Genomic DNA, 15179 nt, shown 5'->3' with positions numbered 1-15179 from the left:
TAAGAGAAAATACATCTTTAAATAAAATGTTCTTTTCTTTATGTTACAGTTATGGACAACAACTACTAGTTTAAGCAGTTTGAAAAATATTATTTTCTATGATAAAAATTTAAACTTACCTTCTGTTCCAGTTCATTTTTCCGATAATTAATTGTGATGGAATAATAATGTCTGTTTAATCCATGAATTAATGCCTATATAAATAATTTAAAAAGAATAAAGTAATATTTTTATGTAGTAACATATAAATGTTTGAAACTGTTGACATGTATTATACACAATACTTTTATCACATTTTAAAGAGGGCATTGTATCCTGAATTCAAATTAAATTAAAACTTTTTTTTTCTCTGCTACAAGTTTAAAGGAAAATTTAAAATAATGAGTGACACATTTTTTTCAAAACATGTTATAGGGCTGGGAAGGTGGCTCAGTGGTAGAGTGCTTGCCTTGCATGAATGAGGCCCTGGGTTCGATTCCTCAACACCAACAAAAACAAACAAAAAAACAACATGTTATAGAGCCTAACAAATTCAACAGTTTCAGTAGCCTTGCTTAAGAGTCAGAAGCCAGGTATGGGTTCATCATAATTATGTCTGATTTTCTGATATTTAGAGGGTCCTTTGGTATTTCAAAAGTTTAAGAACACTATAATAATGCACTTGTTTCTTAACCCACATGAATCTGGGGTTTCCTTTTTCTTAACTCAATTTTGAGTGATTCAAATAATTGTGTATAGGCACATTTCCAAATTAACAATGTGAAATTTATTATTTACTGTATTTAACACATATTCTCTTCTAGTGTAATGTGAATCTCACTAAACAGAATTTCTTTCGCTACACTATCTCGAAGACTAATCATAATAAAAATTTATGCTAATGACATGGCTTCATTTAAAAAAAAAAACATAAAAAACACTAACCCCGGGTGTACTGGAATCAATTCACAACTGACCGAGGACCTAGCATTAGCAACAGGAATTCAACTATGGTTCAAAATAGTAGTCTGAAGGACCTAAAAAGCTCAATCAGCCTAGTAAGGTATGAAAACAGAGCAACTTAGAAACATTTTTTTTTCTTTATCAAGTATGAAAAACGAAAAGGGAGTGGGGAATAACTGTCATGAATTCAGGGCAAAGCTAATCAAAATACAGGATTTTTACTGTGCAGGTCTTAAGGTGCTAAGAGACAAAAAGAAGGGGAAAGGAAGTGAACATTTAATGAACAACTAACATCTGCTTTACACATCACATCTTCTGATTCTCAAGACAATCTTCAGTAGGTTGGTTCTATCTGTATTATGACAAAGAAAATATGAAACAATCTTTGTCTTTGTCCCAACTTTATCTAGCAAAATACAGAGTTTGAACCTAGGTCATTCTAATTCCACAGCCCAAGTTCTTTCGAACATGCTATGTTACATGTAAGTAAATTCTTTCTTGGATTAAGTCTATACATTTTAAGGATTTTCATCAAAAGAAAATAATTTCTTTAAAAGACTTGTAAGTACTAAAGTATTTTAGATATTATATGTACTGTGATAATCCATTATTATATTTCTGATGTCTGCTATACAAATGTCCCATAAAATACTGTAGTTAACATTGGCTGATAAAACAAGTGTAAGTTTAAATAGTTACACTCAAGCTGTCACACAGTGTTACTAACTCACCTACTATGTACCCCTAATGCATTCATCACAGATCATAAACAAACTGATCCAGAGCTTTTTGGTCTCTTGCAGGAGGAGAACTGCACATAGCTGGTTTACTTACGATAAAACTATTTACATTATTCTTACATTCTTGTTAGGTTTAAAACATTACATCTAGATACATAGATAAATTGCCTTGTCTTAAACTATTTTACATTAAAATGGGAAGATGAGAAAAAGTGATATCCATTAAATCTAAAATGAGACTTTCTATATATAAATAGAAAAACTCTGAAAAGAAATAAAAAATATTTTTTGGAGTCCCTTTAGAGTGGAGAACTGAGCTGTAGAAGGCAACAGTAGAGAAATTTTATTAAATAACCTACTGTACCTTTTGGAACCATAGCCATGTTATTTATACCAAAGTTAATTTTTTTTGTGTTTGTCAGTCCTGGGGCTTGACCTTAGGGGCTGGGTGCTGTTCTTGATTTTGTTTTTTTGCTCAAGGCTATCACTTCTACCACTTGAGCCACTGTCCCTCAGATCTCAGTCTCCTCATTAGCTAAGGAATAGTTTGAATAATTCAACTTGAGTCTCAGCTGCTTCATTTACAAAATAGGTGAAATAGTTCCTATGCAATTGCTTTAGCTACTTACACATTTAATAATTATTAACATTACTCTACAACATAGGCTCAAGGCCCTAGCACAAGCATTTATGCATCAATATTTACTTAATCTAAAATGTCATGAACAGTTTTCAATGAGACTGTTTTTAAAAATGAGTTACTACTTATTCTCAATTCTAAACATTTGATATAACTGTCATATATTCCAAGTATACAATAACATTAAGTGTCACATATTAATATAGAAGCCTACAGTACTGTTTAGGCATTATACTTTTCCCTCTCTGTCAGGAATATTGAATTTTTAAATAGAAAACATGGAAGTGAAAACAAAGTTTGTCTATTAGAACTTGAACATTACCATTAGTGCTTGAAACAATATCATGTTTCACTGTATAAACCTTAAGAAATATGGATAGGAAAGAAAAAAGAAAAAAATCCATAATTCTACCATTCAGAAGTAAAAAATAGTAACATCTTGTAAAAATACACAGGCATTATTTATAGTAAAAAATGATGTTTGTTTGAAAATTATTAGTAATCACCAGCACATGGAGCCTCTGGCTGCTATCAGACTTCTATAACTAGTATTTGAAAGATAGCTTGGGAGCAGATTCCCTCCGAAGGTTTAACTTTCCTTCAAAAAAGGCAAGGACTTCTAATCTGTAAGTTAGAGATCCGGCAAACATTTACATTAAAAGTCTGTTGTGGGTACTGCCATTCATTTCAGGCCCTTCTGGGTTGCTGCCTTTCTAGCTTCTTAAAACAAAACAAAACAAAACAAAGTATTCTGAGGTGTGACTTTGTTCTGACGTTTTGGCTTGATCTCATTTGTATGGTTTAGTACTGAAATTGTCTTAAAACTGTAAAGCACCCAGATACATGTCATTCTGATGGGCGCTATATAAACTGTGAAATAAATATATTTACAGATTCTAATTGGAAGGCAAAACAAATTAAAATGACAGGAAAAATAATGATGCTGTATTTGTTACATACATAGAAATTTAGCTTAGGTTTAGTACCTACTTCCTAAGGTCCATTTTGAATTATAAGATGTTAGAAGGTAAGATTAAATAGCATAAAATGGATGAATACAGAAACATACAGACTTTAACATAAATCATACTCAATTTTAAAATAAAAGAGCACTATTTTCATTAAAAAAATCTTCAACAGGTGGCTGTTGATTTGCAATTAGTAAAATTTTCTGGCAGAAATATATCATGCAGTAATCACAATGATTCTAGATTGAGATGCTACTTAACCTTTTGCAAAAAATAATGAAGCAGTATGGTGCTATGGGGGTTTATAAGAAAGGTCATTATCACAGGTTAAACAGGTCCAATAATATATTCTCTTGGAACATACAAGTACAGGCTTGTCTGTGCCCAATCAAAACCACAGGTAGTTATTTAATACTCATTATACTTTTCAGTTTTCTCTGAAGATAAAAATATTTATTTCAAAAGCAAACCATCTCAATCCTTTAAAAAGTATACTTCACTTTCAGGAAGATTTTTGGATGAGTGACTGCTACAAAATTAAGTGTTTAAAAGTATAAAGTTACCGAAGTATAACCAAACTTAACCATAGTTAACTGTCAAAGCCACAATTCCCCAAAGAGAACTTTATGGCAAAGCATGGGTTCTCAGGAAGAAAAGCAATAGCTACTATAATGTGTTTGTCTTGTGTGTTCTATTTAACCAAACATGTTATTTTTGTTCTATTAATTAATCTTTAGAGAAATAATTACTTATACAGACACAGACTATGACACATTTAATATAATTTTTGTAGACAATGAAGATTTGTATTAAAACAATGAGGCATGTGAATAATACCAAGAAAACATTCATCACTCCAGAGGATAGTAAGTATTTAAGCACCAATAACTCTGATAACATTGATTAACATTAGATAAAATGAGATAAATCCTCCTCAAAAAGTAATTTATACTTCACAGGAATTACCTTAATAGTGGGTATTAAACAAAAAAGATAGAAAATTTAAGTATTACCTAGAAATTGTTTTAAAGAGCCTCTTAAAATGTCTATTAGTTTTCCCATTATTTTCCACTATGAGAAATGTCTATGACCTAATTAATGATGATAGCCAATGCCTTCTACTTGAAGCTCCTTTACTCTACAAATATTAACCACATGAAACTTCTCTCAAGATAAGGGTTGTCTGCCCTATGCTCCTAAAAGGGTGTCCTGAAAATACAGTAGGAAAATGCAATGACTACTAAAACTGACTTATAGAAAACTGACCTATATATGAGCAAATCTAACTTTTCCAATAATCTTTTTTCTTTTTTTAATTGGAATGAAGTTATGTTCTGCTGGTCAGGTCTGGCTTACACTCAATTTTTTAGCTTCCGAAATAGCTAAGATTATAGCAAATCCTTCCTTTCTTCCCCCTCTCCCTTCCTTTCTTCCTTCCTTCCTTTCATTTGTTGGTCATGGGGCTTGAACTAAGGGCATGGGAGCTGTCTCTGAACTCTTTTTGCTCAAGGTTAACACTCTACCACTTTGAGCCACAGTGACACTTCCTAAAATTCTATTTTTAAACAAACAAAAAATGCAAACAAATTAAAATGCTAATAATTACATCTCTTGTTTGTGTGTGGGGTCTTCAACTCAGCGCTTTATACAATCATGGTTTTTTTTTTTTCTGCTAAAAGCTGGTACTCTACCACTTGATCTGCATCCCTATTCTGGCTTTTTGCTGGTTAGCTGGAGATAAGACTCTCAGAAGATTTATCTGCATGGGCTGACTTCAAACATCAATACCCAGATCTCAGCCTCCTGAGTAGTAGTAAGCCACAGTGCATGGCATGTGAAAATAACTATCAAGTAATGTAACATAGAATGTGTTATCAAATATAGCCATTACCTGGATAGATGGCTTGTTTAAGTGACCCAGATTTGAAGTTGTTTGTCTTGGTTCATGTCCTAAGACCATCATATTAGCATTGATCAATCTGAAGGCATCAATAACAACCTGTAAAAACAATGTGTCAAATCAATTCTTTTTAAGAAAACAAGCAATAATGCCAAGAAACACTGGACAAGGCATGATCAACTTGCATCTGTTTCTGGCCTCTTTCCAGAAAATCATTTAATTATAATATTAATAAAAAAGAATCTCCTGCTGATTGTGCCATCAGCACACCACCCTCTATCTTGTAATGTAAGGTGACACCAATTATTGCAATTTTCATTGCATTAAAGAAAAATACTATCTTTGCATCTTTATTATTAAAACACGTCAATATTAAACTTACACCAAACAGCGTTCATTTGTGTGCATGTTTGTCACCTAAATTTTACCTAGTCAAAATGAATGACAGAGAAACTAAAACTGAAAGTGAGCACAAGCTAAGGGACTACATTTAAAGCCCAGTCCTGTCACATCAATTACACCACCATAGTACTTGAAATGACAACAAAATTATTGCCAGCAAGTCACTTGTCCATGTGTTCTCTACTAGTCAGATACCTTTTACTTCTTGTAACTACGAGAGATTTTATACCTTGTCTGATGGTTTTATACAAGCCACTGCAAAGTATGGGAAGCACAATGTAGGGAAACCAAGGTCATCCAGCTTTAAGCCAAGAGAATCGTATACAATGATACCACAAGTTTATAGTAAAAAAAACAAAAAACAAAACAAAAAAATAGGTATCTTTTTTTCTATATAGAAAAACTTCAAATTCTTATATGATATAATCTGCTAGCTTTTACACATTAAGAAATTAACAAGAACCACACACATACTATTCATTATCCTTTTGCTAATGTGTTTGTGTCCCTTATCATAGATTTGAAAAAAAATTGTTAAATGATTTTAACTATTGGGACGTTTTAGGTAAAATCAAGTAACTTCAAGATAGATTGCCTTTTTAGGAATTTACTTCAATATATCAGTCAGATAAAACAGTCTTACAGTAAGTTAATATAGTATTTTAAAATTATCTGAAAAGTCTATGTAAAGTATGAACTGAGATTTGCCAACAGTTGTTATCAACTAGATATGTTCTCATTTGTACAATTAAGAGCTTTACTGAGATAGATGAAAATTGCATTTATTTCAGGTTTAGCCAAATGAAATGTAACAAAAACTAAAAATCTGTTTTAAGAATTTTTACATGTTATATACCAATAAGTAAGATAAAGAAAAACCACTCTTCAAACAATACTTCTAGGAAATGCTCAAATATTACAGTTATAAGGAAAAGAATGAACACATTCAGAACATTAGAGAAAAATCAATCAGAAGTTTCTATACAAGCCTACTGGGTTTTTTGTTTTTTACTGTTTTGTTTTTTTGGTTGGTCACGGGGCTTGAACTCTGGGCCTGGGCACTGTCCCTCAGCTCTTCAGCTCAAGGCAAGCGCTCTACCACTTCAGCCACAATGCCACTTCCAGTTTCTGGTGGTTAACTGGAGATAAGAGTGTCACGGACTTTCTTGCCCAGGCTGGCTTTTAACCGTAATCCTCAGATCTCAGCCTCCTCAGTAGCTAGGATTGCAGGCATGAGCCACCAGTGCCTAGCTTAGCCTACTGTTTTTAATTCTAATAGTTCAACATTTCCTAAAGATTCCCCTTGACTCAAAATAAAACCAAACATCTTTAGAATATTAATGCTTTGATAGTTCAAAGAAACTTTTTCATTTTTATGCAATGATGGTTCGAAAGTAACCATTTCAATAGACTGATGCACATGTTAAACAAGTAATACTTTAAAACTGCCACTCTATTATTATTGGGAAATATTAAGAAGCAAACTATCACTTTGATCATATTATTTTATGGCTCCATTTTAAGATCTCAGTAAATTCATTTGCAGGGAAAAAAACTAGCACAACATTATGGAAATCTCAATATATATCACAATGAAATGCTAACTTTTCAAACTAAAATACCAGACAGCTATTTTACATGTAAAAGTCTCTTTTATTTCTGAAAAATAATGTGAGCAGGTATGAAACACCACAAAAAATAAGTGAAAATACCAAGAAGTTATCATGGTCTGTTTTTTGAAAATAAAAATTAATTTTATTAAGAAATTAAGAGGAAAAATTAAGGAAACAATTGTCCAACTAATAAGTTACAGCATATGTGAAATGACCCATTTAAACTGACAATTTGTGAGTAGCAATGATACCCAATAGAAATGATTACTTCACACTAAGATTAAAGGAATTTGCTGCCATCACTATAGTAACTGTCTTAAGGAAACTAACATGTTCAACAACCTGCAGACCAAAATTAGACTTAGCATGCAAAAAAAAAAAATATCGCAATAGTCTACATTTTAATTTTTGTACAATTTTATAATTGCTTTTTCTGCTGTGAGAATAAGTAGGATCCTCCCTCCTTTAGAGCAACCTATCAAAATAGACTCATTAATGTCCAGTGTACTAATGAGCAATGGGTGAAGAAGGTGTTAATTATGCCACAGTTAGATTCAAGAAAAAGCCCTAGCGAGAACTGGAGGTGTTCATGAGCTGAAGATGTTTCCCCATGTTTGTGTATTTACAGCATGATGCAACAAAATGACAGCAAAGTGGTCACTCAATGGTTGATTATAAATCTGAGAATATACTAAACAAAGAACCCCAAGAATTAAAGTATTAGGGAAGTCACAGGAAAAACAATCCATCTTGGGAGATATCAGAATTTTCTAAATATTTCTTTTTGAACTACATATCCATTACACCCATTCCATTTGTCTTGTAAACTTCCAATTGTTTAACCAAAAATGGCTGCACAAAAATCACTTCCTTATTATGTAATAACAAAAACCACCAAGCTGAAATAGGAAGAATAATGTCTAGAATATGATGTTATACTTGTAAAATTCCTTCCCATGCTGAAGTCCTAAAAACAACACTGAATTTGCTCACCAGCCTGACCATTTAATTTTTTCTGGTACAAGTGCCTTGAGACTTTTCAGAGGTCACTGCAACAGTAGACAGCTTATAACAAAACCATTAGCAGTTTGGCTAGCTTAGGGAAACCTCTTACTTTCCTTTTTTGTTTATTATCACTGCATGAATCTGCAGCATATGATAGTTTATAATTTCTCAGGCTTGTTAAATTCATGTTAAAGGTCTGTTTTCTTGTTGAATAAATTTTGTTCATATAATGCTGCCTATTTCATACACTCAGTCTTTAATAGCACCTTTGGTCTATGCGCAACTCACAGATCAAAACAGAGGACTAAAATAGGGGTTGATGATGCTATTTACATGTGTGATTCCTGCTGTCTTCTTGTTAGTAGCTTTAATATAATAGAAGACCTTGTCTGTTTTGTAATTAACACATCTTTACTGGAGAGATATTTGGAAGTGATTGCTGTGAATATACTGGTTAGTAAAATAAACACAATCACACACCACTTTCTGTTATCAGACAAATTTGTGAATTGTACACATTATACTCCAGATCAACAAACTGTGATATAACAGCCAAGTAGAAGACACATATTTATATAACCCTTTATTTTTCTGAAAATATGTATTCACTCTGACCTTGCAAATATAATTAGCTTGTGGGATGTGCAGATTTCAGTACCATGGTTGCTTTACTAATTGCAACTCTTGGAAATAGATACTAAATATTTGGAAGCTGCCAATACAAAATAAAAACTACATCTTTTTTGTACATCTGTCTTAGCTTATAAAAGCAAAATAGTTTTAAAAACAATACTAAGTTCCATGTTTATTCCAAGCATGGCCAAGGGTCAAATGACCTATCATTTCATTTTACGGATGAATCCTTGGTTAGGACAAAAAAACTTGAATTATGTTCAAATTAAGTCTAAATTATATTTTTTGGCTTCTTTCATGAATATAGTATGGTTCATCCAATATGCTATTTTTAAGTTCTTGTTTTCTTATCAACTGCTGGGTCACTGAAAGACTAGACTAAATTTCCAAAGCACCAATCCATAATTACTTTTAAAGAAAGCCACTTTTTTTTCTTGAATAAAATAACTGGGCTTTATTATCCATTTTAAAATTCAGTCTAATCCATGATGTCTAATGTATATTGAGAAAACTAGTATAAAAATTAAGGGACTGGGAAAAGGATTTATGGAGCAGTTTACATTAACTAGTTGTGAAATATGAATTGGTTTAACACAGAGATCTTTACTACAACTGAAATATCCTATGTAGATCCATGGTTAATATAGAAAGACCAAAATGAGCTGGGTGCTGGTGGCTCATGCCTGTAATCCTAGCTACTCAGGAGGCTGAGATCTGAGGATCGCGGTTCAAAGCCAGCCCGGGCAGGAGAGACTCCTATCTCCAATAAACCACCAGAAAAACCGGAAGTGGCACTGTAGCTCAAGTGGTAGAGCGCTCGCCTTGAGCTGAAGAGCTGAGGGACAGCGCCCAGGCCCACAGTTCAAGCCCCACGACCGACAAAAAAAAAAAAAAAAAAAAGACCAAAATGACTAAAGTTTGGAGAAAAAATGAGACAGGAATTTCAGGAATATCTTCTCCCACCTAATTTTTCAATATTTTCCCTCCTTTTCAGTATGCCCTGAAGCCTTCAGCACTTCTCTGTGTGTGTGTGTGTGTGTGTGTGTGTGTGTGTGTGTGTCTGTCTGTCTGTCTGTCTTCTTCCTTGCCGCCCTGACATGGCATTTTCAATTGTACTTATATTGAATTCAATAAATATGGGAAATATCTGAGGTAAGACCAATGTCTTAAGATTTTTTTAACACCTCAAAAATCGGTGCTGGAAAGTAAAAAACAAAAGAAAGAAAAAGAAAATTCAGTTACCAACTAGACTACATACTTAAAAACATAGAAACCTACCATAAATTAAAACGAATCATCAAATCACTACAAAAAGAAGTGTGGAGAGAAAAGCAACATCCCATAGCAAACACTCTTTATCACCTAGAAATGACCTGTTATCATCATTGTTCAGGTTGTCTCTAGATTCTTTAAAAATTAAGAGTGCATGTGACCTGGGAAGTACTCTTGAGCTTTGTGACCATTTCATTACTTCTGCTTCCATGCACTGCCACACATCTATCAGAAAAAACATCTTATGTCTCTTATAAGCCCACAGCATAAAAAATTCAGAGATTTCTTACTTTTTATGCCATTTCCAATGGAAAGCACTAAAAACTAAAACTGACTCATGCCAAATGCATATCACTGAATTGCTGTGATTTCTTAGTCTCAAGTTTGCAACATGGAAATTATTTATAAAATGTCAATTTTAGCTCTGGAAAAGAAATTCCTATGTGTATGTACATTTTCTTTCTTCATCCTTGGAGAATTGCTTACTGTAGCTAGAGATCTGCACTACAATTTCAATATACTGGGAGAAAAGGGGGATGGAGTAAAAGTAGAATAACATACTTTTTTGACAAGTGAAGACATGCATCAAAATTCAAAGAGTTTCAAACAAGTTTTGAACATATATGCTTTAATGAAAACAAATCGATTTTCAGAAACTAGTATGGCAAAAAGGTAATTAGGCATTTTTAGATCTACAAAACACTGTGAAATGAATTTTTTTAACTTGTAAAAGGAAGTTGAGTGAAGTATTTTAGTATATACATTTCAGTCAATATGGTAAAGAAGTTTAAGTTTCTGAGACACAAGTTAGAATTCTAGTTCTATCACTTGCTACCTAAGTAACCTAGGACAAGTTATTTAACATTTCAATTTCTGTTTGGTCATAAATAATACATCACAGAGTTGGTGGTAATATTAAGTATATATGTTTCTATGTAATTCTTATTGCTATTAAAAGTTGAAGCCATGGAGCCTATTTCTACAATTGACTTTCTAAAATTGACTTTCATTTCCAAAACTTTGGATGCCCTGGGACTCATACCAAGTCATGCTTTCCTTTGGTTTGCTCTAAGCCAATGATTAGATACAACAATGGTATTAGAACCCTTTGCTACCAAAAGACACCTCTGGCAATCAACTCTGCCTGAAAGATCCCTACAGTAGTTTTTTTTGTTGTTACTTTTGTTTTTTTGGTGCTAGTCCTGGGGCTTGAACACAGTGCCTGGGTGCTGTCCTGAGCACATTAAGGTGCTCTACACCACTTTGAGACCAGTTCCATTTCCAGCTTTTGGGTAGTTAATTAGAGATAAAGAACCTTAAGGGCTTTCCTGCCTCAAATGGCTTTGAACTGCGATCCTCAGATCTCAGCGTCCTGAATACCTAGGATTATAGCTTACAATTAGGTTTTCCCTATCCAATTTTACCCTTCTTTTCTACGTCCCCAGTTGTCTGAAGGCTTTACTCTTTTCCCATCATGAGTATTTCCCCTAAATACATCTGCTACATGCTTAATTTTATCCTGCTGAATGATCTTTGCAATATCCAAACTGACACTGTTAAAGCACAGTACTACTAGATTGAACAGTGCTAAAAGTCAGAAGAATGTTTATAAACATTCATGACAGATGTTTTTAGATTCATATGTCACAAAACAACAGTAAATTTAAAACTAAATTCCTCAGGGGACTGCTAATGAGCTCAAAGACTACTGCCTGTGGGCCACTGGTTTGATACCAACTTAAGAGTGACAGTTCTCTCGGGTGGCTATTCAGTCAGCATACATAAAATAATCAAGTAACTTTAGATCCCATTGTAGTATTCAAATGAAAACAATTTTTGTGCTTGCTTGATAGTTCCATATAAAGTAAAGAAAAAGTCCTAGAGAATAAAGACTCCAGTTCAATCATTTTAGCATGGTAATAGGCAGTCAGATGAAAAGAATAAGGGACTGATATACATTTCCTGTACAAATAAATAAGCAAATTATAAGCTTTAAACTCTTATATCAAAAGGCATGTTATTATTGGTAATAATAAAATATCAATTTACATGTGAGGAAACTAAAGTTTATAGAACTATCATCTAGCTATCCTAATACAAAAGCAGGAAAAACTATCATTTCACTTTATACTGAATGTCTCTCCTATAACAAATTAGGTGGCATAAATAAATTTGGTTTAAAAATACATATGTATATATATAAATTTATTACAATAAAAAAACCTCCAAGGCATTTTGATTTTTTGTTTAACAAAATCTTACAATTCATGTTAAAAAAAATTTCAAGGAAAAGAGAAGACAATAGGCATCAATTATCTATTTAAAAAACAAGCCCTAATAATTAATTTTATATATACTCTTCCTATTTTCTTATTGATGTTAGCTTAAATTCATTAAGTACCTTTCCTGTGGCCTGTCAAACTGAAAATTTCAGCAGCATATAGCACTGACTTTTAGAATAAAAAACAAATTTGGAATAAAAAGCACATGTAGTAAAGCTATTTGTAATGTGAAAGGTGGGACAAGCATCTATTAAACAGCTTAATAGAAGCCTAATTTACCAATATAATAAATTATACATTCCTTAACAAATTACAATAACACATTATACCTGTAAAAACTAAGACCTAGGTCCAGAAAAAAAATCTTTGCAATTGACAATGACTAATGTTACTATCTAGAATATGATGTTTAAAAATGAATATATATGCCACCTCTGAAGAGGTCTCTTCAAAGTCAGTTTACTAATACAAAATATTAAAGAGGATATATAGTAAATCTTATTCTTTTTTTTATCTCTAGTGTACAAAGTACTGCTACTGCCCCACAACAGTGATCAACAAGTTTGTGTTTAAAAATATGACCACAGATAATTACATAATTTGGGAATAAATAATTCAGTAAGAAGAATCAATAAATACTATTCTTATAGATAATGGGACACTGACTTAAAAGTTTCTTCTGCGTTTTTGCTTAAACAGTTGGATTCAACTAATTTGAAACACATTTGAATAATTCAAATGCACACCAAGTAATAATGCAAAGTAAATTAGCTTTGAGATGATACTAATAAGGAAGTGGTAGAGTAAAAGAACTCCACTTGGAACTTTTACCACCATTGAAGATTTATTCTCTTAGCACTTAAGGCATAAAATTGCTATACTCACTAGACACTGCTGCAAATGAACTTTACAACTTGGAGGGGTATGTGGAGGGGGAAGGGGAGAGAAATTGAGGGAGGGAGTAACACTGTTCAAAAAGAAATGTACTTATCACCTTAATTATGTAACTAACCTCTCTGTATACCACAATCTTATGTTATTATAGAAGTAATGTAGAAAGGATTTAGAATTACATGAGTTAGATGCGTATATTTCTCTTCATAGTGTCTTCTATTTCCTCTAATATTGTTTTTATATTACTAAAAATTCTTGATTATAGCATTTAAATAAATGCTATAACAATTAATGAATGGTAACTAACAGTCACATTAGCACCCATAATATTTTCATAGGCATTCTCACAAGATCTGAGAGCATTATAAAATTTCAAAAAATGGATGAGTAACAAACAGGAGGCAAACAAAAGATAAGACAGTAACTAAATCTGTTCCAAGAGTTGGAAGAGTATGCTCGCAGAACTACATCAGGAATGGAATTTTTATGTCCTCTATGGTATTTCCTAATTTTCCTTGTTTCAATCAAGAAAACTAGACAAAGGCTGTGTGTGTGTGTGTGTGTGTGTGTGTGTGTGAATTAATATTATCTGGCCCTGTGTGTGTGTGTGTGTGTGTGTGTGAATTAATATTATCTGGCCCTGTGTGTGTGTGTGTGTGTGTGTGTGTTAGGGAATTAAAATTATCTGGCCCTGTGTCTTAGAGGTAGAATGCTTGTCTAGCATGTATGAAGCCCTGTGTTAGATTCCTCAGTACCACATAAACAGAAAAAGCCGGAAGTGGTGCTGTGTCTCAATTGGTAGGGTGGGTGCTACTAGCCTTGAGCAAAAGAAGTCCTGAGTTCAAGCCCCAGAACTAGCCAAAAAATAAATAAGTAAATAAATTATCTGCCCCTAACTGATTCTTACAGTACACAAGTAAGGAAAAATCAATCAATAGTAGGAAAGGTGTCTTTTACTACCTTGCAAAGACAAACAATGTACTAAATTTGAGATCTGCTCTCATTATACAAAGGCTCAAATTTATCCAGACTCATGTGCATGAACAAACTGTTCAAATGACCTTGTTAGTGTCATGTTTCAGTCATTTAATAAATGAACATGAGTAACCTGTAAAAATTACTAAACCTGTGGAGAAGAAAACGGAAATGATGACTGAAACACAAAGATGTTAAGCATCACACACAAACCTTTTTTTTTTTTTTGAGGGGGGGGGTCCGGTCATTGGCCAGAACTCTGGGTCTAGGCACTGTCCCTTAGCTCTTCAGCTCAAGGCTAGCGCTCTAGAACTTGAGCCACAGCGCCCCTTCCGGCTTTTTTTCTTTTGCTTATGTGGTGCTGAGGAATCGAACTCAAGGCCTCAGGCATGCAAGGCAAGCGCTCTACCACTGAGCCATCTTCCCAGCCCCCCCAAATCATTTTATGGGCCAGAGTTTCAAGATAATATAATCACTTTCTTCATTAGTATGCAGAAAGACAACTTTAAAAATGCTAAGTTCTCTATAATTGTTTCATAAATATTTATATTTCATTTCTAAAATGAAGATATTTCATAATAAATACTATATAAGATACTAATAATTACATACTTTCTATATGACATATATTCTAATCACTATACAGATGTTTTACAATATTCATAATATTATGAAATGGGTATTAAATTCCCTATTTTATAGATGAGAAAACTGAAGATGAAGGAAACTAGGTAGCTTGTTCAAGGTCATGACGAAAAATTGGGATTTGAATGCTTGTCCCAAAACCTACGCTGTTTGATACTTTGTCCTGTCTTTGCATACTTTTTTTTTTTAAGCAAGTAAAAGCTTAAAGGAAAACTATTATTTGAATTATTTAAAACCTCTACCATCTGACAATTTTCTAGTAGAAGAC

General features: G+C 33.0%; 1 protein-coding gene across 2 annotated transcripts in view; it reads right to left on the bottom strand.

The window, feature by feature from the left end:
* The window catches only part of Psmd14 (proteasome (prosome, macropain) 26S subunit, non-ATPase, 14), an 89565-nt gene that overhangs the window by 16658 nt on the left and 57728 nt on the right, over window positions 1-15179 (bottom strand). For both annotated transcript variants that reach the window (XM_013030401.1, XM_013030409.1), the window contains exons 8-9: window positions 5182-5289; window positions 120-194 (exon numbers count right to left, since the gene is read on the bottom strand). In XM_013030401.1, coding sequence (XP_012885855.1) covers window positions 120-194; window positions 5182-5289 — 183 coding nt within the window. The remainder of the gene's footprint in view (window positions 1-119; window positions 195-5181; window positions 5290-15179) is intronic.

The sequence above is a fragment of the Dipodomys ordii genome, unplaced genomic scaffold (assembly GCF_000151885.1).
Source record: "Dipodomys ordii isolate 6190 unplaced genomic scaffold, Dord_2.0 Scaffold5, whole genome shotgun sequence".
Lineage (NCBI taxonomy): Eukaryota > Metazoa > Chordata > Mammalia > Rodentia > Heteromyidae > Dipodomys > Dipodomys ordii.
Note: the sequence above shows the minus strand (reverse complement) of the source record. Positions and strands in the feature narration are given on the sequence as shown.